Genomic DNA, 27,265 nt, shown 5'->3' on the forward strand with positions numbered 1-27,265 from the left:
TAATGTAGTCTTTTCTTCAGCATGTAGGGCGGTCGCCTATGTCTAGAGCCATTTTGTCTAATGACATTATGATGGAACACTGTTCAATGAGTTTGGAGTCATGTGGTTGTATCAGAGCAGACCAGATATAGCTCTGCACTTGAGCCTTTATTCTGCAGCAGATTTGACTGATTACATCATGTATGGACACAAAGGAGTGAGTTGCTCTGGCACTGCCTGGCAGACACAGTCACACAATTAACACAAGGCTTTTTTTTGCTCCACACAAAAAAAATGTTTGCCACATCTTTCATCTGGAGACAACAGTTTTAGGTATTGAGGGTTTCCTGCTAACTGTTGATCATTACTTTTGTTGAGACTCACTAGTGCTATCATCCAGTAGGCTGATGATGCTATAGGTCTCTAAATATGGCAGTCTGTTACACATCTCCATTTACATTTACGCATTTAGCAGACGCTTTTATCCAAAGCGACTTCCAAGAGAGAGTTTTACAAAAGTGCATAGGTCAATGATCATAACAACAGGATATCCCCAAACATTGCGGGTAGCCAAACATGATACATACATTGTGAAAACCAAATAAGTCCCAAAGGGAAGAACAATAAGAGCATGTAGTTAGACAAGTTACAATTAAACAGCAAGAACCTCAAAAGTGCAAGAGTGTACCTGTGAAAAAAAGCAAGCAACAATAATATATTTCAGTTACAACAGTTACAACAAACCAACAACAGCAACAAGTCTCTCAATAAGAGACATTGTGATCCTGGAGGAAACTAACATCAGGTCCAGCCAATCATTCCTAAGTGCCGTTGTACTCCCGGAACAAGTGCGTCTTGAGCCTTTTCTTGAAGGTGGGGAGACAGTCAGTGTCCCTGATGGAGGTGGGGAGATGATTCCACCATTGGGGGGCCAGACAGGAGAAGAGCTTGGGAGCATCTGGGTAGATTGAAGACCAGACAGGCTACCGCGTTCTGAATCCTCTGGCGAGGGCGGGTTGCGCATGCTGGGAGACCGGCAAGCAGCGAGTTGCAGTAGTTCAACTTTGAGAGGACAAGTGCTTGGACTAGCAGCTGGGTGGAGTGCTCAGACAGGTATCTCCTGATCTTCCTCATGTTCTTGAGGGTGAATCTTCACGACCGGGAGGCCGCAGCAATGTGGGCTGTGAGGGAGAGCTCGTCATCCATGGTCACCCCGAGGTTCCTGGCTGAGGATGAAGGGGTCACCGTCGCCGATCCCAGGGTAATTGAGAGATCGTGGGAGATGGAGGGTTTGGCCGGGATGATGAGGAGATCTGTTTTGGCGAGGTTTAGCTGGAGGTGTTGCTCGGTCATCCAGGCGGAGAAGTCTGCAAGGCAGGCCTCGATCCTAGCTGAGATCCCCGGATCAGTCGGGGGGAACAACAGGTACAGCTGCGTGTCGTCAGTGTAGCAGTGGTAGGAGAAGCCATGGGAGGTGATGATTGGTCCAAGCGAGGTGGTGTACAGGGAGAAGAGGAGGGGTCCAAGGACGGAGCCCTGTGGGACACCAGTGGAGAGCTGGCGGGGGCCTGACACTTTGCCTCCCCAGGAGACCTGGTAGGATCTTCCCGACAGGTAGGATGAGATCCACTGAAGTGCAGTGCCAGTGATGCCCATCTCAGAAAGTCTGGCGAGCAGGATTTGATGGTTAACCGTATCAAACGCTGCAGAAAGGTCCAGCAGAATGATGACGGATGACCTTGAAGCCACTCTGGCAGACTGGAGGGCAGTGGTGACTGACAGAAGGGCAATTTCTGTGGAGTGGCCAGTCTTGAAGCCCGATTGGTTGGGGTCAAGCAGGTTGTTCTGAGAGAGAAAGTTTGATCATCCTGAAGAGTTTTTCTTGGAGTCATTTGTCTATTGCTGAGCTCTAAATTAGTCTCCTTGTATTTTTCTAACCGGGCTTCTGTGCCCCAATTGCTGTACTGTTTAGGTCTCTATCTTATTTGTTATTATTAATATTTATATGATTCACAAATAAAGTTGCCTACTAATTGTTGTAGCCTACATAGGCCTACATGTTGGCCATGTATGCTCAGATGGTTGGATAAACACTGACCATGTTATGGTTGGCAATCTGTGCAATAAACAGTAATTGTCAACGTTCTAATCATGTATAGAAGACGTACTTTGACCATGTTAAACACTGGATCTGTAGATCAGCTCTGTATCAGACACTGGAGATGCTTTCTCGTTCCATTGCATTGGAGAAAAGTTAGCTCTAGACTCCCTAATAGTGTCGTTCTTGAACGATTCGTTCCTTTTGAACGAATATTTAGTATAAGCAGAGAATGTCTAATATTTGGAGAACTGCCACTCTGGAAACTTCCGGGTTCTGAACTGGTTGCAGTTCCACCCTAGTTCCATATGAGGGCGCTAACGGTCCAGTGCAGAATGAATGCAGGTTTATGGAGCTATTACCCCTCAAAATCCACTTTTCTCACGACATAATTTTTTGTCTTGTAATTTGAATGTTGAATTCGAAAGGGGAGGCAAAAAAAATACAGACTGCTGGGTGTTATATTTGTTTACGTTCAGTACAGTATATCCCATAATGTCTTTCCCGAGGTAATCCCTTTTAAGGGATTCTGTGCAACACAACGCCCCTAAGTAAACCCTTTACTACTCGAGAAATGAAGCCTTAACTGTAATATTTAAGGGAATAACTAAGGGTGTTTTGTGCGACCGCTCCCTGGGCCTTTACAGTGTGTCTATAGGACGTTCTCTACTAAAACCAACGTGTTTGGTGTTCTCCTTGATCTCTCTATATGGGGGGCATAGGTATTTCAGTTGTAGAATTATTTCCTCTTTTCATCCGTCTTTGTGTATGCAGTGTGTCTATATGTGTCTGCAACCCTGCTACTCTCTCAGTCACCTTCTCTGTATGCAGCGTGCTGGTGATCCACCTGAAGAGGTTCAGGGTCACCCACGAAGTGGGAACTGGAGAAGGTGGATGAGCCGGTCTTGTTGAACAGAGAGTTGCTGGTGTGCTCTGGACCCGCTTGGGACACTGCACAACTCCCCAGCCAGAAGCACGAGCTGGAGGGAGACCCAGGCCAGGTCTCTAACCAGGACCAGGTCCAGGAGGAACCATCGACTCTGCCTCTTGCCACAGGTAGCTACAAGACAGTGGTTTTGTTGTGTTCTGGTGCAGCAGTGTAGACGAGGCTATGCAGACAGCAGGCGGGGTTAGAACACACAGCAGCACAGCTGGAGCTGAGCTTGTCAGTTTACATTGTGTCCATCCTTGTCTGATCCAGTCCAGCGAAGACGAGGGCCAGGTAGAGAAAGAGGCAGGGCAGAAGGGATGCCACTCCACGGTGAGAACAGAGATAGGACAGAGACATGGAATATCAGACCGGTATCTCATAAGAAAAACAGACGTGGCCTTAAACATAGATAGATGCTCTTGGAAAGTGTATTGACTGTGATGTACTGTGAATGTGTCCATGTGTGTGGGACTGCTTTGATGTCTCCATGTTACCAGGGTACAAGGTACAGGCTAGTCAGTGTGGTGAGTCACATTGGTTCCTCAGCTACCTCAGGTAAGGCTCTCTCTCACACACACACACAAGACATGTTGGTGAGTATATTACACACATATACTCTAAGATGTGTGTTCATTTTGAAGAAATAATTTGATTTAAGTGTAGCTGGTTGGTATGGTAGTCTGGGGTAAGTATACACACATAAATCACACAGCTTCATACACAGTGAGTCCCACAGTGGGGGACATAAAGGTATGTTTTGACCAACACCGTCTCTTCTGCTTCTGCCGACACCCATCTCCCCCCACCAACACCCACCCTGCTCTGGGCTGATGTCGATGTTCTCTGCTCCCTCAGTAATGTAGAAGACTCAACCCTGACCACCAGTCCTCTCCCAGGTCCATCCGACCATGGAGACAGGGAGGTGAAACTATAGACTGTGTACCTGGTCCAACCACAGGGAGAGATGTGTACCTGGTCCAACCACAGGGAGAGATGTGTACCTGGTCCAACCACAGGGAGAGATGTGTACCTGGTCCAACCACAGGGAGGGATGTGTACCTGGTCCAACCACAGGGAGAGATGTGTACCTGGTCCAACCACAGGGAGGGATGTGTACCTGGTCCAACCACAGGGAGAGATGTGTACCAGTCCAGCCTCAGGGAGAGATGTGTACCAGTCCAGCCTCAGGGAGAGATGTGTACCAGTCCAGCCTCAGGAGGACGGCTTTCCCCCGAAGGGTCTGGATCCTCTCAAGGTTTCTTCCTCCAAGGGAGTTTTTCCTTGCCACTGTCGGTTATAAATGGTTTCAACCTCACTGGTCTCATGTGGGAGGAATTGCTTAGTACTGTGTACAGGAGGTTGTGAGGTTTTGGGTGAGTAAATGTCAGAGTTGGCTAAAAGCTGATTTGCGGGGGTGAGGGTAAGGCTCGATATTGAGGTGTAAGTAATACGAAACTTACTGTCAAAGTTTCAAATAGACTGGCTGACCTACAGGTTATTTGTACATAATACAGTTAGTAATAGTGTTTACATCCACATTCATGGAGAAAGCAAACACAAAAACACCATGTTTTTATTATACAGATGAATGTCAGTCAAATATCTGCTTGATACAGCATAAAACACGTTTGCACACACAGCAAAAATGATTTTGTTGTGATGACAGGACAATTATAAAACATACAGTAAAAGTTATTCCTTCATATCATATCCATAATCTTAGAAAATATTTGAACAAAAGAAGGCAACAATGATGGCTATATGCTGGGAATGGTTTCAGCGTTAGTTCATAAATGTGAACCATAATTGTTTCTGTCTGTGTGTCAGTTAGACTGTAGGCTATGTCATGGTTGACACCGATGACAGAATTTTACAGAAACATTATTATCATAATAGATCGACATATCCTCTGGCATAGCATTCATGATCTCTTCAGGATCTGTAGAAAGGGCTTTCAGGTTGCTTGGAGGGAGAAGGGCACGTTTCTCCTTACTGTTCCCATTCAGCTGTAAAACAGATGAAAAATAAACTCTGTTACGATGTTATAATGATTCTCAAAGAGAGCGCGGGTGAAAAATATCTTACGCAAGGGTGTAAAGCCTCGCGAGATTGCAACGGAGGAGAAGCTTCAACGCTTCAAGTTTTTGAGTTGCAGGCAGCGAACTGTCTCTACAGAGAAATAAGTATCGTATTATGTCTGGGAGGTCAGGGCGCGCAGAAACTCGTAGTCGCGCTAAAGATGACATTAAAAAGGTTCTGGCAGCAATTGAAAAAGTGCGTAAATGGTAAGTAAATTATGTTTAACATACTTATTTGCAAAGCCACACTGCAAATGTACTCGGAAAAAGTTCTGTAAGGATTAGCCAATAGAGAGCGCTGCTATTTGCAAGGAGGGACTAGCGGATTTGTTGCAGATGAGCTGTCAAAATGGCTACAACTATCACATGTCGAAACAATGTAACATGCAGTGTGGCATATTATTAGTTGTAGTTGAAAATACACCTTAATTAAGATGTGATTAGAATGTAACACTTGACAATTATTTTTTTGTTTGCTATCCCATAACATGTTGTATTTATAAAGGTTTAGTTTAGTTTATTGCCATTTGTCCCAAGTAGGCTGCATGTACATTGGAATTATTTGCCACCTTTTGGCAATCCCTAGTAGCTAACCAGTAATAAATAAGTGCTAACCTATATATGAGTTACTAACTCAAAACGTATTACTATACAACAATAGTAGTTGGAATACCTTACCAATGATTGCATATTTGTAAGATTTGGACAGACTTTGCAATCTCTAACTGTTAGGGAGAAGAAGTGGGTCACAGTGGGAGACACCTCCCTGCGTATTTTCAAGTGGGTACCTGTAACAGATACCAAACAGGTAATAATGATTTTGATAGTTCATTCAATTGTACTTTACTTACCCAGTAAAGTACTTGGACTTGGTCCAGTGATTTTACTCTTGTATTATCTCTTAGATTTACCGCAGCAAATCAACAGGTGGAGAGGTTCAAGGCCTGAAAGATGTTGTCTTAGAGAACACCAGCTCTGCCTTACTAGATTTTCAAGGTAAGACAGCCTGATATCACTTCACCGGTCAGAATCATGTGGTCTGCGGAGCCATTTGAAAGCCAAAATAAACAAATCAACAGAAACCTCATAAGAAGTTGCATTGCATTTTGCCATCTACACTAATACACTCACCTCTGACAGCTTTGAAACTTTGGTCTGCATTTCAGATGAGAACAGCAACCAGAGCTTCATGTCTGATGTGTACCAGCCTAAAGTGGACGGCAGCAGCTCCTCTAGTTCACAGCATGCCAGCGATGCAGTCAGTCCTGTTTCCCACACTTTCACCATCCGTTCAGAGGACCCTCAGCCTCCAATGCTGGGTCAGGAGAGAGTGGATGGTAGAATACAGCACAGCAACACTGATTACTGTTAAGTCCTAGAACAACTATATGAATGACTGCATTTCGCAATCTGTTTGAAAGTGATGAACTCTGTGTTCCTTGCTATGTGCAGAGCCACTGCAGCCCCAACAGGAAGGTGCAGATGAGCCTCCCACGTTGATCAAGGAGGACCTGCTCTTGCCGTGCAGTGTTCGAGTGAGGGCTCCAAGCACAGAGGTATGTTGTTTCTCATTTTATCACTGTAACTTGAGGTTGCCAGATTTTCCTTGTTGTACAAATATCACACCATGTGTATTAAAGTGTAAAAATTCTATGTGCCATCATTGGCCAAATAAATACAAATATGAATGGCTGAAGCTTAAGTACGCCCAACACTGTGTTAATGGATATAGGCCTACATTATTTAGGTTAAATCATTTTTTTATTGTTTATGGTGTTTACACCTTTAAAACTGGGAATACAATGATTGAAAATGTCTATTTTGTTGTTTGTTTTAGGAAGAAGTGGAAGGATCAGGAGCCCCCCCGTTGAAAAAGATTTGCAGAGAGCAAAATGCCATTCTCAGATAGCTTTTCTCTGATTCACTAAGCAACTAGGTGAACATGCATGACACCTCTGCTCAACTCTTTTTTATTGCTGCTTTGAAAAGCACATAGAGGATTCTTAGGAAAAATATTATGCATCTATAAACCATATAAACAGTTTAAGAGAAAATAATCACACCCATAAAGTGTTCTATTTACCTTATTTATTTTTTAATTGATATCCATTCCTTAAATTCCATAATACATTATGCTTACATTGGCCATTGGTCACTTTTTAGTTCCCTGATGTTCACTGTTTTGAATACTCCCTTGTTCATTGGCTTTGTACATACATTTTCGTTGTTGGAGTCAGGCCATGAAAAATACAAAGAAGGTTTAAAACGTATATTGTCTCTACTTCCTTTGTGTGATGTTTATTTTTGCCCCACTCAGTATTTATCACAATAAAGCTTATTTTTTATATTGATTATTGACATTTTTGTGACATTATTGTGTCCCATTGTCCGTTCTTGCAATTTATTTGAATGTTGGTCACTGTAAAACTTGACTAATCTAAGTTACAAAAACATTTGTAAAGTTTTTTTTTTCTTTCCAAGTCTGTTCCATTTTCAAAATGGTGCTCTACACGACTAGCTTTCATTTGACTTGAACTAAAGATTTTACTACAATAACAAGAAACGTCCTGTAAATTTCAACTGACGTGATTGATCATGTAGAAAATATAACAGGTTTTCATCATGTCAAGTATTGATTTTGTCTGTCACCACATGACCTCTAACGTAACACGTTTTGGGCGTAGATTTACAAGAAGGGCTGTACAAATATGGCAAATGACAGCCTGTAATAACCAATCCGTGCTCACTACTGTCGGAACTGTACTTGAGAAACCAATCGAAAAGGGTGATGGGAGGGATAAATCTTACCGACGCGGTTTGCTGCCGGGGAAACGGGAGTTTTGGGGTTGTGCGGGATTGTGCCGGCGGAGTAAGAGCTCCCGCCATTTCTCTCAGCCAGGAATTAACCTCTTGTGTGTTGCTGTGTACTTTTTACAACCGTGTACTTTACTTGTTGCATTCGTAACTTTGAACAGCAAGAATAGCGAAAGAGAAAATTCCGTCTGTTAAAAGAGGCCTAGCCAGTTAAGAAGACCGGGGAGTAGAGAACGCGCCAGACCCCCTGACGGGAGCCTGTGCTTTGCAGCGAGTTCGTGAATCCTGCGAGGCGCGCATCTCCATCCTTTTTTCGGACTAGCAGAAGTTTACTCCAGATAATCATAGTAGTGTAATTTTATCAGCCATCTTATTTTTTACGTGATGCATAAACATGGCATAACCAGCGGCGAACAGAACATGGATGCGATGTAGCTGATAGCAAGAAGTGCTGTGTTATTGTTTTGCAGCGAGGAATTATCTGGCTAGCAAACTACTACCCTGCTAGCTAGCTAGTTTGATGCTACACGTTGTGCTCGCCGGTAACGTGGACAGTCCTCGGTGACATTTGTTGTGTACTTGGATACATGCTAAGGCTATATTATCTTATTTTGAGTAATTCTGTGCTAGGAGACTTATTTCTAAAGTCGACATTACTGACGTTTTGGACTTACGATGGCACCGCTTTTGGGCCGGAAACCCTACCCGCTGGTTAAGCCGCTAGCCGAGCCGCCAGGCCCAGCGGAGGAGGTCTACATCATCGAACACACCAAGGAGGCCTTCAGGAACAAAGAGTATCCTTCTACATGATGTCAGACTCGAATCTATCCACCACACGTTAGCCACTTAGCTAAGCTACCCATAGAAGCACGTCACTATGTATTCAGAACAATTATACCTAGTTTCATTGATGATATTCGGTGTTTGTCGGTTTTGTTTCGCGTGGTCTTTACATATTGTTTCTCTCCGTCACACACACTCGCATTCATATACACGGGTTTCTAGCCTCGCTAGCGTTAGCTAGGCAGTGTTTCGATTCGTTGACTTGTTATTCCTGCACGTAACGCTCGTCCTGTTCATTATGTCTATTAGCCCACTCGCTTTTATATGTATTACATATGTTGTTGTTACCCCTGTCATAGGGGTTCGAATACTCTTCATTTGTATACAGTATTAGCTGACTGACGTCTTAAAATATGCTGTCCGGTATCCAGTGTATAAGTTTAGCTTTGAGTTGGAAGCATTGCCTTTTATCAAGGTTGTCCGATATAGGAATCCAAAGTGACATAACTACTCATTTAATTAGTGACAGCGTAGCTGCAAGGATGATGTTAACGTGGTAGCCATAGTTGTTCACATGCTACTTTTCAAAACTTTTGTTTAGTTTTAGTGTGCTTTTGTAAAGTGGCATGTGATTTCGGTCTAGTGATTATAGTTTATGTTGGACATAGGACCTTACCCACAGCTTGCCTTTTAATTATTGAGATAAATTGCTACATGGTTCATTAATAATAAATAAGGGGCCTCTTGTGGCTGGCTGAGGAAATGACAGATAGTGAACCTTGTTTTGACTCGATGTGAAGAGGTAAACTTTTTTGTAAGCAATTTAGTTGTTGGTTTCCTGATATAATGGCTGCAGAGAGTACGAAGCCAGGCTGCAAAGGTACAGCGAGCGCATCTGGACCTGCAAGAGCACTGGCAGCGCCCAGCTCACTCACAAAGAGGCCTGGGAGGAGGAGCAAGAAGTCACAGAACTGTAATTATACACTTCATGTCACCCAGTTTTTCAGCCATTTCTCTAGATTCTGCTATAGACAACTTGCCTACATGATTTTAAAAACATATGACTTCTGTTGGGACATGTACTTTTTAAATAGTTTGTGAATGTCTTATCTGGTAGTGACCATTTGCACGTCAAAAGAAAATGTGAGGACAGTTGCGTTTTATAGCAGTTTGATAATGAATGACCTGATCAGTGCCATGGTTATTTACATTTTGTGAGTAGAATACATTTCCCTTCTCTTGTTCCTGTCCTCAGGAGAGATCCAGTCTCTTAGAGACATATATGGTGACTTGCACACTTATACATGACTGATTCAGTTTCATATCATATAACAAAACTGTCACTCAGATCAAGAAAGAATCTACAAACGTTCCTTTCACCCAGTGAAGGTCATGTGATGTACAGCTCTGTTGTGATTGGACTTGTTCAGTGCCCCTCCTTCCATTCTATTTACAGTGTCTACGATTGAGTCATCATTGAATCTAGTGTGGAATGGACAGTGTTTCTCACGCTACCAAAGGACTGGCCAGAATCATTTTGTGTATATGCCCACTTGGAGGATACAAAAGGTTTTATAACAGCCTGTCTGCTTTTTTTTTTTTTTTTACATTGGCCCCTGGCACTGTCAAAGAGCGTAGGATTCAGCTTGCTGAGAATGTTGCACACAACACTATCGGAAGCAAATCCCAGCAGTGCTGCAGCCAGCCGGAGCAGCCAGGCTGAGCTCTTGCCCTCAAAGCAGGCAGGATCAGCCAACGTATTTAAAACGGTCTATTAATACTGTGGCGTATACGGAGCGAGTGGTCTCCCCCTACTGGACATCCTGAACTTCACTGTCAAGATGTTATGAAATCCTTTTGTCACCCGCTGCATAACAGTGCTATGTGGTGGAATGCAGGGACCCTAACCCTTGGTATTTCTGGGTCTTTTTACAGGAAGTTACATCTCAAAGCATATTTTTGGTAAACGGAATAATAAATTAACCCTAACTGTAACTCCAGAAATTCATATATGTGTGGAATAATAATAATAATGGACCAATACATTATTAGAAGTTCAAAGATATGTGCAAATTCCTTTTAGAAAACATGCACTAAAACAGGAAATCAGACGGGGAGAATGCAGCACGGTATATCTATACAACGAGGGGTTAGTGATGTGTGTTTGTCCCTTGGTTGTGTACAGCCTCCAGGAGGAGTATCCCCTGTGGTTCGAGAGGCCTGTTCTGGAGATGGTCCACCACAACACTGTGTCTCTGGATAAGCTAGTGGACCAGGCCTGGGTGGAGATCCTCACCAAGTACGCTGTGGATGAAGAGTGTGACTTCCTGGTGAGTCATCCCTTTTAAAGAGGACATAATGAGATTGAAGGTTGGGCGGTATGACAAATACATTGGCAATCTTCGGTGGGAAGAATTTGAGGGGGGGGATGTCCCTGTACTTACTGTAAGTCGCTCTGGATAAGAGCGTCTGCTAAATGACTAAATGTAAGAATTTCGGTGTTGTTTTTTTGTTTTTGTTTTTCAGTATTTTGCAGATTCAAAGTCTTGTTATGGTTACTTAAATGTAAATATGTTCTTTTGCAAAAGCTTTAAAACATTTACCTACAGTACATGGTTGCAGCTAATTCACTGTAGTTGGCAATCAAATGAACCTCTAGTGCTTCAGAGGTAAAACGCAGCACACATCTGTCTAGTCTGTATCTTTTCTGTGTAACTGCATCAAGATTACAGGAATCCTGATGGATCACAGATCAACTACAGTCTCTTACACAACTACCCACAAATTGCCGAATACATCAGCAATTACTGATTGAAGCAGTGATGTTTCGAAAGTGGTTAAATGTATAGGATTAGGTACCAAAACCTGGTGCCAATATGACACCCGTTCCTTTACGAACGGTATCTACTGAAGCGCCAATAACGGTTGATATCAAGGGTGGGGACCTTTCCTACTTACGAATGTTGTGTGACTGGGCCATCTCATTTTATGTGAATAGCCTTGATACACTAATGTGACTGACTTTGATAAGACTGTCAGTAAGACTTTTGGTATTAAGAAAGTAATGCTCTATCAATTCTTTTTGCTTACAGCTGGGGAAGGATAAAAGTCTGCGTGTGAAGATAGTGAAGATCCACCCTCTGGAGAACCCCGAGGGGGAGGCAGCCGAGAAGAAGCTAGAGGGGGCCTGCGATTCTCCCTCCAGTGACAAAGAGAATGCTAGCCAGGAGAACCAGAAGAAGGAGCTGCTGCCCCGGGAGGAGGAGAGCAGCCGGAGAGAGAGTCTCAGTGAGTACCTGGCACAGGGGCCCCGGCTATGACAAATCCACAACAACGATATCTAACCAGAATGGAATTTTGAGTCTGTTCTGAAAACCCCCACCAAGTGACATCACACGAGGCTTCTTTTTGAGGCAGACTGCATTGCATGGTTTCTCTGCTGGGATGAGTTGTGTTTGTAAAGTGTTTGTGATTGCTAGGTGACCGGGCACGTAGATCTCCCAGGAAACTGCCCACCAGTGTAAAAGAAGAGAAAAAGAGATGGGTTATGCCCAAATTCCTTCCACACAAGTATGATGTGAAGCTCATAAATGAGGATAAGGTTTGTGTCTTTCCATTTTCACTTTGACAATGTTGTTTACTTAGAGATTACCATCAGAGTGGGGGTATGATGATGTCTCTAGCTGTTGTCATATATAAATGTCATCTGCACCCAGGTCATCAGTGACGTTCCTGTGGACAGCCTCTTCCGGAGCGAACGTCCCCCGACCAAGGAGATCATGCGCTACTTCATCAGACACTATGCACTGAGGCTGGGGACAGGGGAGAGCGCCCCCTGGGTGGTGGAGGACGAACTGGTGAAGAAGTTCAATCTGCCCAGCAAATTCAGTGACTTCCTGCTGGATCCATACAAGGTGACTGTTCACCTTTAACCCCGAAAACCTTCAAGAACGTAGTAAGAATGTAGTTTTGTGAGGGATGTCATTAATTGTTTGTCTCTTTAGTTCTTGGCTGAGAATTCCACCACCAAACGCAAGAGCTTGACCTCACCAGAAGGAAAACCCAGCAAAAAACTCAAGACTTCCGAGTCCAGTGAAGATCAAAACGAAAAGAGCGAGAAGAAGAAAAAGAAGAAGGACTCTGGGAACATGCCGCTGAGCCCCACGCTCTGGGGCCACATGCAGGTCAGGCTCACGGCATGTGGTCATGAGGGGGGGGGGGGGGGGGGGGTAGTTGGTCATCTGACACGGGACACCTGTGAGCAGACAGCCTTGAGTTACCTGTCTTGTTTGTTGTTGATTTTATAATATGGGGATTAAATACAGGAGGAGCACTGCTGGATTAATGAATCCAATAATTGTAATGGTATGTCGTTTTTTTGTTGTTGTGCTTTTTGTAAATTGTTTCTTATTTATTTAAGAAAATGAATGGCTCCCCTCTGAAAGTCAAAAATGGAACCCCGAAGAAAGCAGAAGGTAAAGGATCTGCCACTCCAAAGTCAGGCAAGAGGCCCGGAAACAAGAAGAGCAGCAAGAGCGGGATCAACCTCAAATCCTCCAAAACCGATAAAGGTGGATCCAAGAAACCCAAGATGAAGCAAATGACCCTGCTGGACTTGGCCAAGAACGCACCTGCCGGCAGCCCCAAGAAAAGATCCCGCAGCTCTGGACCCGGGACGCCCAAGCTGGGCAAGCCCCTGCCCCCCATGGCCCTGCACCTCCTGCGCTACTACAAGGAGAACAAGGGCAAGGAGGACAAGAAGAATGCCCTGTCCTCCCTCATCTCCAAGGCAGCCAAGGCCCTGTCTCCGGATGACCGCAACCGCCTCCCTGAGGAGCTGAAGGACCTGGTGCTGAAACGCTGGGAGCTGCTGGAGCAGAAGCGGCTCTGGGCCGCCATGAGCGAGGAGGAGAAGCAGGACGTGATGCGTAAGAAGCGCGAGGAGATCAAGGAGAAGCTGAGGGAGAAGGCCAGGGAGCGCCGCGAGAAGGAGATGCTGGTGCGCCGCGAGCAGCAGCGCCGCTACGAGGACCAAGAGATCAAGGGCAAGAGCCTGCCCACCTTCAAGCTGGTGGACATGCCCGAGGGACTGCCCAACGCCTTGTTTGGAGACGTCGCCATGGTGGCCGACTTCCTCAACTGCTACGCGGGCCTGTTGATGCCAGACGACCAGTATCCTATCACGGCCGTGGCGCTGATGGAAGCCCTGGCTGGGGAGAAGGCAGGCTTCCACTACCTGAACCGGGTGCTGGTGGTGCTGCTCCAGACCCTGCTCCAGGACGAGCTGGCCGAGGGCTACAGTGAGCTGGACATGGCCCTGTCGGAGATCCCCCTCACCATGCACTCCGTGTCCGAGCTGGTGCGCCTGTGCCTGCGGCCGTGCGACGCCCATGGCGAGCAGAGCGGCCAGGGCTCGGACGACTGGGCCCTGGGAGGCTTCGACGACGTGGTGACCAGCGAGTTCCTGGAGCGCCTGGAGACGGTGGAGGTGTTTGAGCTGACCCCGCAGGACAAGACCAGCCTGCTAGTGGCGCTTTGCCACCGCATCCTCATGACCTACTCCGTGGAGGACCACGTGGAAGCCATGCACCAGCGCTCGGCCGAGCTCTGGAAGGAGCGCCTCGCCTCGCTCAAGGAGGTCAACGACCGCAAGAGGGCGGAGAAGCAGCGGCGCAAGGAGCAGATGGAGGTCAAGGGGGACGGGCCCACGCCCACGGCCACGGCCAAGCCTGAAAAGAAGGAAGGGGCCGCCAAGAAGGAGGGGAAGGCGGAGGTGAAAAAGGAGGGGAAGGCGGAGCCGGACCTTGATGACATGATCAGCTCGGTGAAGAGCAGGAGGCTGATGTCCATCCAGGCCAAGAAGGACAAGGAGGAGCAGGACAGGCAGAACAAGGGTGAGAAGCAGGGAGGCATGTGGTCAAAACCACTCGCTCACAAACATGTTTACTCAGCAACCCTTTTCATTTTTAAGATGGTGGCTCACTACGGCAATCTGAAAAATGGGACAGTCCCTGATTGGCCCTGGCTGTCACATCATGATCAAATTGAGCAGGATATGCACCGATATATCTGATTTTTAAATCACCAAATATTTTTATCGGTATCTGCCTAAAAAATCCTTTATCATTTGGGCTCTACTATGGGTGCAATTAGTGACCTGCTCAATTTGATCATGATGTGACAGCCAGGGCCAATATTTGGTGATTTTTAAATCACCAAATATTGTACACAAAACATACATGTACACAAAATCCGATATATCGGCGCATATATATATCACACACACACACACAATGAAAAGTTCCCTGTTACTTTTAAGGTGAAGATGTGGGGGTAGGGAACGTGAGGTATAGTATACCTGGCATGGGTGCAGTGTTGTGCCAGGGTGGGCTGTCAGGCAGGCCCCTCCCCAGTATCAAATCTCATTGGCTCCTGGTCTGTTCTTCCCTGTGGGCAGAGCGCATGGAGAAGGAGGCCGAGGAGGAGCGCGTCCGGAAGCAAAAGGTCTCTGCCGAGAGGGCCTTCCAGGACGGCATCCTCAAGGCTAAGCTGGTCTTCAGGAGAATCCCCCTGGGAACGGACCGCAACCACAACAGGTCATAACACAGGACATCATTACATTGATGCTGCTGTTTTTCCACCTATGCATGTACAGGGATTCTCCAGGCAGTTTGTGTGAATGCAACGCATGTGTGTGTTCCTGTTAGGTACTGGCTGTTCTCAGACGTGGTGCCTGGCCTGTACATTGAGAAGGGCTGGGTGCATGAGAGCATCACCTACAGCTACACCCCCCCTGCTGAAGAGACCAGCGGCGAGGAAGAGGAGGAGGAGGAGGATGAGGAGGAAGAGGGTGAGTGTCACATCCTAGAACCGCCTGTCATCGTGCCGCTGTCTAGATGTAACGTTCAGCACTGTGGCTAACGCCTGCCCCCTCGCTCCAGCAGGTGGCGACAAGGAGGAGGAGGAGGAGGAAGACAGCATCGATGGTGCTGAGGCGGCCCAGTCTGGAGCGCTGGCTGACGTCTGCAGAGAGACCACGGTCCCCAAACAGGGACAGAACCTCTGGTAGGAGCACTGGCCCGAGGGCATCTACCAGTGTGTCTGCACCACAACAGCAGATCGGGATTCGCAGCCGTGTTTAGTCCATGCTCTTGTTTAAACCTGCACCCCCCCCCCCCCCCCCCCCCCCCCCTGTGTTGTGGCAGGTTTGTGTGCGACACGCCTACAGAGCTAGAGGAGCTGGTGGAGAACCTCCATCCTCAGGGAGTCCGAGAGAGTGAGCTGAAGAATAAGCTGCAAGTTAGGTGAGAAGATTGGACGCTCGCTTATATACTCACTCGCTGACTGACACTCACCCACCAACACACACACACACACACACACACACACACTCCCTCCAACTGTATCCTATTTGTCTTGCAGGTACCAGGATGTCCTCCACTCTATCTACCTGACCCGCAAGAACCGGATAGGCCTCCGGACCTGTGATGGCCACCAGGAGCTCCTCAAGTACCTCCGCAGTGACATCATGGAGGTGGCCTCGCGTCTGCACAAGGGGGGCCTTGGCTACCTGGAGGACAACACTCTCTTCGAAAACAAGGTCCCTTACACTCCCTGCTCATGGTAGAAACGGATGGGGCTGGGATAGCGTTGTTTTGACCTTAAAAAAAAAAAAAAAAAATCTCCTGTTGTACTTCCCATACTGTGATCCCTCTGACCAGGGTGTTTTTGTGTCCCATCCTCAGTTGCGGGACATGGAGAAGCTGAAGGAGTTTGGAGAGTGCATCATCACCGTCCAAGACTGTGTGATCAAGAAGTTCCTCCAGGGCTTCATGGCTCCCAAGCAGAAGAAGAGGCGGAAGCAGGCGGGCGGGGAGGAGAGCAGCAAGGCCGAGGAGGTGGACGAAGACAAGAAGCTGGCGGAGGAGGCCAGGGTGAGCCTCGCTTCCTCCTGCCCTCCTGTCTGTCCCCAGTGGCGACGGCCTCTCTGTAACCTGCCCCCCCCCCCCCCTCCCTTCCTGCAGGTGGCGACGGCGGTGGAGAAATGGAAGACGGCCATCCGCGAGGCCCAGACCTTCTCCCGCATGCACGTGCTTCTGGGCATGCTGGACTCGTGCATCAAGTGGGACATGTCGGCGGAGAACGCTCGGTGCAAGGTGTGCAGGAAGAAAGGTGGGTGTCCTGACGTCACGCTGCAGTCTGAGGCTCTGCATGGCAACAGTAAGAGCTGAGCGCCTAACCTAATCCTAGAGGGTTCTGTTTCCTGTGAACCAACACCGGTTCCTCTTTCCATAAAAACAAATCTCCACCACGTCATTTCACAAGTAACCAGTAGGTGGTAGCAGAGCTCTGTATATCTGAGAACCATTATGGAAACTTGGTACAGTTGATTTGGTAAACCACTCATTATAGTGCTGTGTACAGTTGGAAGTTTGATGCCTGACTCTCTGACTGGTCCCTTCGTTAGAGGATGACAAGCTGATCCTGTGTGACGAGTGTAACAAGGCCTTCCACCTGTACTGCCTGCGTCCTGTGCTGTACCGGATCCCTGCTGGGGAGTGGCTGTGCCCTGCCTGCCAGCCCACAGTGGCACGCCGCTACTCCCGCGCCAGGTACCCTCATCACCTCACCCTCTCCCCCAGCGCAGTCACCTCCCCCCCAGCGCAGTCACCTCCCCTTACCGCACCCCAACATACCTTACCTCTCCCCACATGAATACATCTGACATTAGCTCACCACACCTCCGCCCACCCTACTTCAAAACGTGGTGGTCGTGTCGCATGGTAAAGGCTGAGCTAATCTCCTACTGTTTCCTGTGTTACAGGAACTACAATGAGGATACGGAGGAAGAGGAGGACAGGGAGTCTGAGGAGGAGTCTGAGGAAGAGGAGGATGAAGAGGAGGACAACGACTACAAAGCCATGGGGCACAGCTGTGAGTGGAGCCTTCCCCAGAACGAACGCCTTCTGCGATTGGGGGATACTCACTGCTTCTGCCCTGTGTAGTGTGAGGAAAGGGCTTTGGGCTGTTTCAACAGCCGGGACAATGGGACTGTCTGGAGAGGGATGGGAATGACTGGTATGCTGGAGCCACTCTCGCCCCTATTCTCCTCCTGCCCATTGTCCCAGGGTGCTTGTCTGAGTCCTGCCAGGCAGCCCTCTTGATGTGTGGGGCTCGTCCCCCTGGCTACACTGAGCTGATGTGGCAGGCTGATCCTCTGAGTTCAGCCCTGCACGGTAGCTAAGCACACAGACTATAGTGGGCCTGTGGGTGGAGGCCTGTGGAGCTTACAAGTGTCTCATCCACTCAGCAGTGTTTAAGGAGAGGAGATTCTGGTCATTTAACACCACCCCAGCAAACACAATCTGGATGTTTTGACTAGAACCGCTTAAAGATGTTAAATAAGCACAAGTTGATGAAATTTCCTCTCTGATTTTGGCATTCTCATAAATGTTTTTCATTAAGTAAAACTAGTGAATCTCCCCCCCCCCCCCCCCCCACCCTACAGTAAGACCACGGAAGAAGAAGAACAAACAGCTGTCGTCGCGCTCCAAAGGGTCCAGTAAGCACAGGTCTAAGAAACACTCTCCCCCTAGTGGTCGGGGCAGCAAACAGCGGGCCCGGCCCAGCAGCCCTGCTGACATAGATGAGCTGGTGAGGACCAACACACACAAACTCACTCTGAGAAAACTCCAGCGTCTTTGTCTTTAGTTAACTTGTGACTGTGTGATTAATGGGATGGGGTGTTTCAGTTGTTCAATGCAGTTGGACTATCATGTTGGCATATGTATGTAGTATATGAATTATTTAATTTCTTGAGCTGGAAGTGACAGCAGCAGCAGTTAGAGTAAAAGGTGTGTTTCCGCAGGTACGACAGAGCACCAAGACTGGTGTGAGCCGGCAGGTTCTGGAACTGGAGCGCTGCGAGGAGATCCTCCAGAAAATGATCAAGTTCCGCTACAGCTGGCCCTTCAGGTGAGAGCGCAGACTTGAGACCCGAGTCACCTGTACCCTTTTAACCATGTCCTAGAAGACTACGTGCAGCGACACATCTTAATGTCTGACACGTTGCTGCCCTGCAGAGAGCCTGTGTCCGCTGACGAGGCGGAAGACTACCTAGACATCATCTCCAGCCCCATGGACTTCCAGACCATGCTGGCCAAGTTCTCCAAGGGCCAGTACCGTCATGCGCAGGACTTCCTGGAGGACATGAAGCTGGTGTTCTCCAACGCCGAGGAGTACAACCAGGCGGGCAGCTCGGTGCTCTCCTGCATGACCAAGACGGAGCAGGCCTTCACTGAGCTGCTGCACAAGCTGCTGCCCGGCCTCAGCTACCTGCGCCGGCGCCAGCGCAAACGCCTCAGCCGCACCCCGGCCCACTCAGAGGACCGCAGCGAGGAGGAGGAGGACGACGAGGAGGAGGAGGAGGAGGAAAAGGAGCAGAAGGGGAGGAAAAGGCAGAACGGCAAGGTGGGCCGGCCCAGGAGAGTGGTGGTGGAGCAGGCGAGGAAGACCAAGCGTGGCAGACGACAGGAGGAGGAGGAGAGCGAGAGCGAAGAGCACGCTGGCGTGAGGAGGAAGACCAAGCGTGGCAGACGACAGGAGGAGGAGGAGAGCGAGAGCGAAGAGCACGCTGGCGTGAGGAGGAAGACCAAGCGTGGCAGACGACAGGAAGAGGAGAGCGAGAGCGAAGGGCACGCTGGCGTGAGGAGGAAGACCAAGCGTGGCAGACGACAGGAGGAGGAGGAGGAGGAGGAGAGCGAGAGCGAAGAGCATGCTGGCGTGATTCGGAAGAGCAAGCGAGCGGCTGTGAGCACCAGCAGGAGAAACTACCAGGAGCAGGAGAGCGACAGCGAGCGTGACCGGAGAACTCGCCGGCGGGGGGGCCAGGGGGGTGGTGGGGCTGGCAGCAGTGACGAGGACAGGCCCAGCCAGCGACATTCCAAGAGGAGGAAACGCTCCTCGTGAAGTCCAGGGGGCTTCAGTGTCTCTTGAATTCTTCTGCCCCTTCTAAAAGGACCCATTCCCACAGAAATGGGACTCAGCTCTCAGATGGAGTTTTCCTTTTTTTTTCTCGTTTCTTTTTGGTGTTCAGATTTATGTTCATATTTTGAAATTGATAGAAAACTGATTTATATTTGTAACGCAATTTAATATTGGTGATTTTTTTTCAACTGGGAAAACAAAAAATTGACATATGATGTTAAGGGGTTTGTGACACCTCTTTAAGAGTCATTTGACTTGATCCCCATTCCTGCCTTCTCTTGCCCTGGTAATCCTCCCAAGAACAGCATAATCTGCCTCCAAGAAGCAGGATGGACACTTGGGCCATGGGAAAGGGGGTTCTTGTGCGTTGCTCACATGATCCTAAGACACTGACCATCTTCTCATGTTTCTTAAGATATGTCACCCACTTGTGCTAAGCAATCCCCACTGTTATCGATTGATTACTTTTTAACACATTCAGTTCAGTTCCTCCTTTTTCTGTGCAGAGTCCTGCCCAGGTTTCAAGCACGTGACTTGCAGGAATGGTCATGGTCCCCAGGTTACCACAGAGGTCACAATGTTGTGACCTCTCACCTCTAACAATCCTCCAGGCTAAGGTGAGGCCCCTTCCTCCTCCACAGACCTGTCGGCTCCAGAGACGGCGTCGGGGCCAGGTGACTGATGGTATACAGTGTATTTGTATGCTAAAAGCGCAAATCTGCATGGGAACATGTATAGACAAAATGCATTCACATATGAAAACATTAGTTTGTTTATTTCCCCCCCCACCCACCCACTTACATAAAGCTAAATATAATTGGAAAGTAGTCTATGAAATACCTCCTAGACCTCATAGTCCAGTCAGGCTCCAGGAGTTTATCGTTTTGTATCCTATGGCCACCAGGTGGTGCTGTTAAGTTGCACAGAGAACTGAGCTGCTTTAACATGCTGAGCAATCAATCCCACACTCAGTGTGGTGCAGACTGGTTGGAGACTGTTAAACACCTCCGTCCTGCTGCAGGAGGCCTGCATCCATCCACATCCTGGACAGATGGACACCTTCAGTAGGGGGGTGTAGATACTGGTTAGGTCATGACATGCAGAGCTCTTGGTTTTCACGTTGTAACGTTGCACCGTTCTATGCAGTGTTCCAACAAGTATTAGCATCGTCACATTGCTCTGTTAGGATAATAATTTGGCCAGTTTTATAAATGCTTTTATTTCTCTTTTTGTTGGTTTTGTTTCTGTTTTAGATCATTCTTATGTAATGATTGGGGAATCATTACTGACTGTTATATCACCTTGATAAATCCTATTTTGATGCGAGACTGATCTGTTAATCCAATCTACAACATGCAAAAGTGACTGCCCTCTCGACAGTTCCTGACTGTAAATGCTTTCTTTATTTCTGGAGGAACAACCAGTCTTTTACACTTAACTGTTTATATTTATAGTCTGAGCTGGGGTTGAATTGGGCAGAGTTTGGGCCTCCTGTGTAAAGAACTTCCAATAAAGATTATGAACACGGAGCGTAGCTCTTTCATGTTTGTACTTGTAGTTTCCCCAGTCATCACTGCCAATCGCCAACTGGCCGCAGGGTGCAGGTTACCACGAGAAAGGAGGCTGATGTGTTTTCTTTACTTTTTAATAAAACATGATTGTCCTGTTCTCTAGAGTGGACTCCTTATTTTGTTAAGTATCAAGGTGTGCAGACACAATGTTTACAGGAAGGTTACGCACTTAATGCAGAAGGTGGACAGGGCTTCCTAATCCTACCGGTCAGGTAGTCCTACCATGATTTACTGCACTTGCACACTGCAGGGTTAGAGTTGGCCTACAGTAGGAAAATCTGACAAGGTAGGATAAATGGGCAGAACATGGGCTGAGGGGAGAGAGCTTGGCAGGGGATGTGGAGGAGAGGTGTGTTGGCTTCAGCCATCCAGCCTGTCATTCTCTTTAATTATGCTCTGGTGTTTGTGTTGGACATCTCGGGTGGCTCCAGGTAATGACTTCTCCTCACTGAAGGGAAGACGGGCTAGACTTTCCAACAGCAGACTGGAGGTGTTCTACATTGAGGGGGGGGGGGGGGGGGGTGCAGAGCAGAAGACATGCAGGAGGAGAGGAAAGGGTAGGATAGGGCTAATAATTCCAATATCAGACTAATGCACTTTCAACTATAGAAACAATGTAGGCCTCACTCCTTGCAGGGTGACATTGTATTTTTTTCTCGATATGTTTTCCTTCACTATCATCCTTATTCCCATGGCTGTGTTCACTAACCTGGAATTTTGAGCAGCACCATGTTGTGGTTTTAGATTGGATGCCGTCATGACAGAAGCTCAGACAAGCCAGGGACCACCATTCGATAAGCAAACCATTGCCACACGCAGACTAGCCTTTGAACCAGAGCAGACTTCCAGTGGGTACACCGTACACGCCGGACAGAGTTCATACACATGGACCAGGCTTGGCCTCCGAGCAAATATTGACCCACAACTGGGTTCCAATGCATTGCTCACTGCAGAGGACATTTGGCAGGGGCAAAGTGTGTCAAAGTCTTATTCAAATGGCGATTGTGTGTATTCTGTAGGCTGTAAGATAACGTGTTTTGTCTTCCTATGTGGTCTTTTGAACCATATCAAGGTGATTTCTTTCTTGACACTTGTCATTTGCCAACTGTTTTGGTTGTGGAAGATGATTTGGATTTTGGCAACAATATTTTTGTATTAATCAGTAATCTAAATGTAAACATCTTTACCTTTGCCAGGACCAGGGTGCAGGGGAGTGAGATGAGGACAAGAGCACCAGAGACAGACAGCAGAAGGACAAAGGTCTTCCAAACATGAACAAACCTGAAAGTGACCTGGAAATGAGTGACAGAGCCGTCTGATACGACCTCGGCAGCGAAGTGCCCTAAATTTCTCCCTCCGTCTGAATGCGCGCAAAGATGATTATTAATGCATTATTCACACTGCCACCCCACTCATCTCTCTACCCCACCCCTCTCTATCTCTCTACAGAAGTGTGTTTGCTCCCTTTGATCATAAACCAAAGTAGAGGGGGGGGGTGGGGGGGGGGGTAAAAAACGGAATGCAGAAATAGAGAGTTCTGAGGCTTGTTTTTCTCTAGAGGGTGCAGCGAGTTCATTCCTCGGGGAGCCAGCTCCCTTCTAGAACACAGAAATCCAGCCTCAACTCCAGACTCCGAACCCACCAGCAACGACATATCCCTATCACATGTAAGCACTGCTGAAGCAGACGCTCAGAGCCCAAGTCACACACGGCATGCTTGGTGTTTAAGAAGCAGAGGTTTCTCACCTGAGAGGTAAACGCAAGGATGCTCCGCTCTCTGCCCTGGTCGAGCAGGATGCTCATCAAGCGGCCTGCTGCATCAATAGGCTGGATTCTATAGTGAACGAGTTGCAAGTGAGTTGATAAATCAGAAAGACCACATCCAGGAGACAACAGTTAATAAAGCACCCAAGAACCATGGACAGAATCCAAGTACAAAACAAAGAAAATCCGGAATTCTATCAATGATAACCCAAAGGCTATCATTCGATATCCTCGTCATGACAACCTCACCTCAGTCTGATATTCTTGTGGTATCAGGAGGTTGTGTATTTGAGTGCAGAGGCAGGGAAGGGTCAGGGTGTCAGGAATAAATACATTAAACTGTGTAATGGGGCAGGACTCCAGGACTCTACCCTCCTACACAGTCGAACCAACACATTGGTGATTCATTAAAGGCAGAAAAAAACGTGGTTGCAGCTGTTGTGTCCTGCAGGAGGGCAGATTCCTGGAACAGAAAAATGTCTTTTTTTTAGGTGTGAGTTTGGATAATAGAGTCCCCTCAAGTGTTTGTGTGTGAATGAGTGTCTGTGTGTGTGTGGGAAAGACAGGAAACAATACAGTACACAATGTCTGTGTCATAGAAAGCCTATGCGAGAGTTTTTGCTTGTTTGAGTGCAGGGGAGCATTTGGGAAGGTGCACAGTATGTGTGTGTGTGTGTGTGTGAGAGTGCAACTGTTTTAATGGGAAGCAGTCGCAAGACTGTTGATGGCTCCATAAAGGACCCTTTGAATGGCTGTTTCTGGTAAATGCATAACAGATGTAGAGGAAAGAATCTGGTCTCAGGTTGAGTGGTCCTCCCCAGCCAGGCGACAGGAGCCAGGCCGAGGAGGCAGACAGTGGGCAGCCGGGCCAGTCAGGACACACACCAGGGCGTCTGTTCTGAAGGACGAGGCTCAGGCTGTGAGCCACCTCTCCTGGCTCTGACGCCAGGCGGGCCAGGGGGAGAGACTGGCGCCTCACGGCTAATTACCGTCCTCTCACACTGGCGGACCAGCCAGGTAACACATGATACCTGCTCCTCGAGTCGAACCTTCCACAATGAGAGTGCCATCAGAGACAGATGAGGTCACCTGTACCACTCGGTCATTGTCACGGCTCATTTCAATACCATACCTGACTACCAACAAACACGGCCTTCTCTCTACAGCTGAATCTGCGAACTTAATGTACGTGCACAATTAAGGCTTCTGATGCAATCTGTCCAGATCTCAAATTGTTCTGTGAACCATCACCCAGAGGAGAGGCTGCCGTTTTACTAACAAAGGGAAATCCTGTCAGCAGACATGTAACAAACAGCAAAACTCGTCTGGACAGAAATCCTCTGCTCACAGTTATCTCTGTAAAAGAGAAGGGAGGATGAGAGGCTAGTCTGGTTTAATTATACGTGATATTAAGAAGCTTAGCTGTGAGCCATCCTTCCATCCTACTCCCCCTCCGTCGGTGTGTGGGGGCAGCGGGCACTCATCTGCGACCCAGGCTGTTCCGTCTGACTGGAAGCCAAAACAAACAACGAAAAGAGAACATTTCACACTATCAGCAGCCCTCTATTACACCCCCTCCTCCACCCCCCTCTGCCTCCCTTTGTGTCCCTATCTTGCCCTTCCCTCCTCCCGGACAGGTCTCAGGCCGGCCCCGGGGCCCCGGAGCACCACCCGGTCGGGGCATCACTTTCACTTTTAATTAAAACTTCACACCAAAAATAAATGTGGCCATGGATTACACCCCTCTGGGCTGCTGCAGAGAAAGAGAAGCCGGCTGACCAGATGTTCGCCTCGGCGAGGATAAATATCCAAGTGGCAGCTTTCTCTGTAAGGGAATCCGCTCTCTGTGTCATTTGTCGGATTAGCGAGGGTAAGGCAAACACGGGGATCGTGTTGCGTTTGTTTCCCGCTCTCTGGCTGCTCTGCATAAACACCCTGCGCCTGGCCTCCCTCCAGGCTGCCCTCACCATTGTACTTTGTTTTAGTAGCCGTGCCTCAGAGTTTTGTTTGGTGTGTGACACCGTGTGAGTGTTTGATTATGTAGTGGATAACACCAGTCCCCAGTCCCCAGGAGAACCAGTCCCCTTGGTGGAGATCTATGATTCTGGTTGGATATCGGATAGAAACATTAGTGGGGATCTCATGGGATCTCACTGGAAGCTTTGTGGTCCTCTCTGGATAGTAGTCTGAGGTGTCTGTGGTGGTTCAGTCCACAAACACACAAACAAACGCACAGCGCTGTGCTGCAAGAGTTTGTCTGGCCTTTGAATAGTCCCTCAACAGACACATTTGCTCAGCAGTGCACCCTTCAAACAAGGCCTGTGGCTTTAAACAAGTACAGATGCAGACCTAAGATGTTTTGTGGCTTTAACAACACTGCAGGTGACTCCTGCTTCACTGGCTGAGGTGGAATTCAGGTTTAAACTTCCACAGTCACTCATCTGTGGCAACAGTAGTGTGGTGCAGCTGGCTGCATGGTGTGCCGGGCAAATCATTTCTCATGGCAAATCATATCAGAACTGAATCTCAGACTGTCTTCAAAACCAAAGTCCGTTCAGTTCCATATGCAACCAAGCATGAGATGGTATACACACCACAATAGGAGCCGTGTAGATCTTGAACAGGAGCATAAATAAATCTGTCATGCAACACTTTTCTTTTTCAGTTTTTGCAGATTGAGCCCTTTATTTGTGGCGCACAAAAGATCTAGTGTGTCTGTGGGCCAGATGGTTCCTCTTATGGCTGGACGGTGTAATGCGCGCTGCAGTGATCAGGCTGTGTCAACACCCATGGCCGGAAAACTGCTTAATTGATGATAGGAAATTTTAAAACAAATTTATTTGAACTGCCGAGAACTGTCTCATTGAATTCTCTGTTCTATTTTGCTCACAAAATGGAAAGAATGTGCAGTGGACAGAATAGCAACGCAGGGAACACAATATAACAGGCCTACATGTTCATATGTATAGGAAGGTAAACTATAGCTCCTTTAGTAAAAACAAAGTAGTTCGACAACACTGACAGTATGTGGCCTTGAAAAAGGATCACATCCTTTCTGTCTGATGTATAACCGTTATAACATCAGAAGGCAGGGGGATTAACAAAGGGTGAACCAGGTCCTACTAAGTCACTGTTTATTTGATTCCGAGATTCTAATAAGCACCAAGGAAAAGAGAGTGAAAAAAGAGAGTGATTTTTTCTTCTAAATGCATGAAATTATAAATAAATCAATACTTTTTAAATGAACTCCCAGCTTGTTTGGATCAGGAAGGTTAACCTAAACCCAATAGTAAATACACACAATAACAGTATGGACATGTGATATATTAGATTAGATTCAAACCGATACTGGTGTCCTTCCTGTCCCCTCTCCAACTCCTCCTCTCCACTTGGGGGGCTCCTTAATTAGGCCGGCCCTTTATGTGGGTGGGGGTGGGGCGTCACTCTCATTACACCCCTATCAGCTGCCTCACAATGGGTGGGGGAATACAATGGACCTGAGAGCCCCCAGGTCTGGTGATCACAGTCCATCCTGTGTGAGTGCTAGAGCTTGGTGGGGTGAGGGGACATCTAAACACGAAGAACCCACTCCACCCTCTCAGCCAGTGCTCAATTTGTGCACACATACTTACCTCTCTCACTTCAATTCATGTTCAAGCAGTGGTCCATGGTGGTAAAATGCGTCAGAAGGCACTGGAAGGGATTCAGGTTGCTTCAATGCCAATAAGAAGAAACCTTTGTTTGATCACAACCATTCGTGGCACACACACACACACACACGCGTGCAGGGAACGGCAGACCACACACACGCCAGAGCTTCCGCCGGTGAAATTCGTCTGTGTCCCATCCTGCTATCCTGCCTCCCAGGGCAGTCAGGGGCAAACCTGAGTGCTCACCCATGTCCTGGCCAGGAGAGCGATCTGTTTTGAATGTGTTTATACTGGAGTTTATTGCAGAAGAAACCCATGAGAGAGCTGGGAGAACTTTCAAACTCCACACAGAAAGGCCCGGGATCTCACCTGTGCTCCAACAGGCACCAAGCAGCCCCAAGCAGGAATCCAACCCAGGACTTTCTTGCTGCAAGAAGCAGTGCAAGGTAGTGCAGTCCTGACAGGGAGCTGTAAGCCTACCAGCAGAACCACAACAGCCCTCATCCTCCTCCTGCCTACGCCTCACCTGGTTAGGAGCCACAACATTGGGGGAAACCGAGATCTGATGAGTCATTTCCTTTCCTAGGAAAAGCGCCATGGTGGTTGCAAGG

General features: G+C 47.7%; 2 protein-coding genes across 4 annotated transcripts; both read left to right on the top strand.

Annotated features, from left to right (window-relative positions):
• Positions 1–5,124: 5,124 nt before the first annotated feature.
• On the top strand, positions 5,125–7,438 carry bcl7bb (BAF chromatin remodeling complex subunit BCL7B b). Of its 3 annotated transcripts, none has more exons than XM_067246443.1 (6): positions 5,125–5,293; positions 5,819–5,894; positions 5,992–6,082; positions 6,253–6,423; positions 6,539–6,642; positions 6,924–7,438. In XM_067246443.1, exons 1-6 carry the CDS (start codon positions 5,202–5,204, stop codon positions 6,993–6,995), a joined length of 606 nt encoding a protein of 201 aa, XP_067102544.1. In that variant the 5' UTR covers positions 5,125–5,201; the 3' UTR covers positions 6,996–7,438. The 3 variants fall into 3 exon arrangements, with proteins under 3 accessions (XP_067102544.1, XP_067102545.1, XP_067102546.1); XM_067246444.1 differs by having other exon boundaries at positions 5,147–5,293; positions 6,253–6,405; XM_067246445.1 differs by having other exon boundaries at positions 5,148–5,282.
• A 495-nt stretch (positions 7,439–7,933) lies between these two features.
• baz1b (bromodomain adjacent to zinc finger domain, 1B) lies at positions 7,934–21,337 on the top strand. Its single transcript, XM_067246523.1, has 20 exons — positions 7,934–8,694; positions 9,540–9,656; positions 10,869–11,013; positions 11,776–11,971; positions 12,163–12,284; positions 12,400–12,597; positions 12,688–12,867; positions 13,104–14,577; positions 15,141–15,279; positions 15,391–15,533; positions 15,625–15,748; positions 15,889–15,987; positions 16,106–16,283; positions 16,429–16,617; positions 16,708–16,855; positions 17,151–17,295; positions 17,508–17,617; positions 18,192–18,337; positions 18,552–18,658; positions 18,766–21,337. Exons 1-20 carry the CDS (start codon positions 8,576–8,578, stop codon positions 19,649–19,651), a joined length of 4,965 nt encoding a protein of 1,654 aa, XP_067102624.1. The 5' UTR covers positions 7,934–8,575; the 3' UTR covers positions 19,652–21,337.
• Positions 21,338–27,265: the final 5,928 nt, after the last annotated feature.

Source organism: Osmerus mordax, chromosome 11 (genome assembly GCF_038355195.1).
Source record: "Osmerus mordax isolate fOsmMor3 chromosome 11, fOsmMor3.pri, whole genome shotgun sequence".
Classification (NCBI taxonomy): Eukaryota; Metazoa; Chordata; class Actinopteri; order Osmeriformes; family Osmeridae; genus Osmerus; species Osmerus mordax.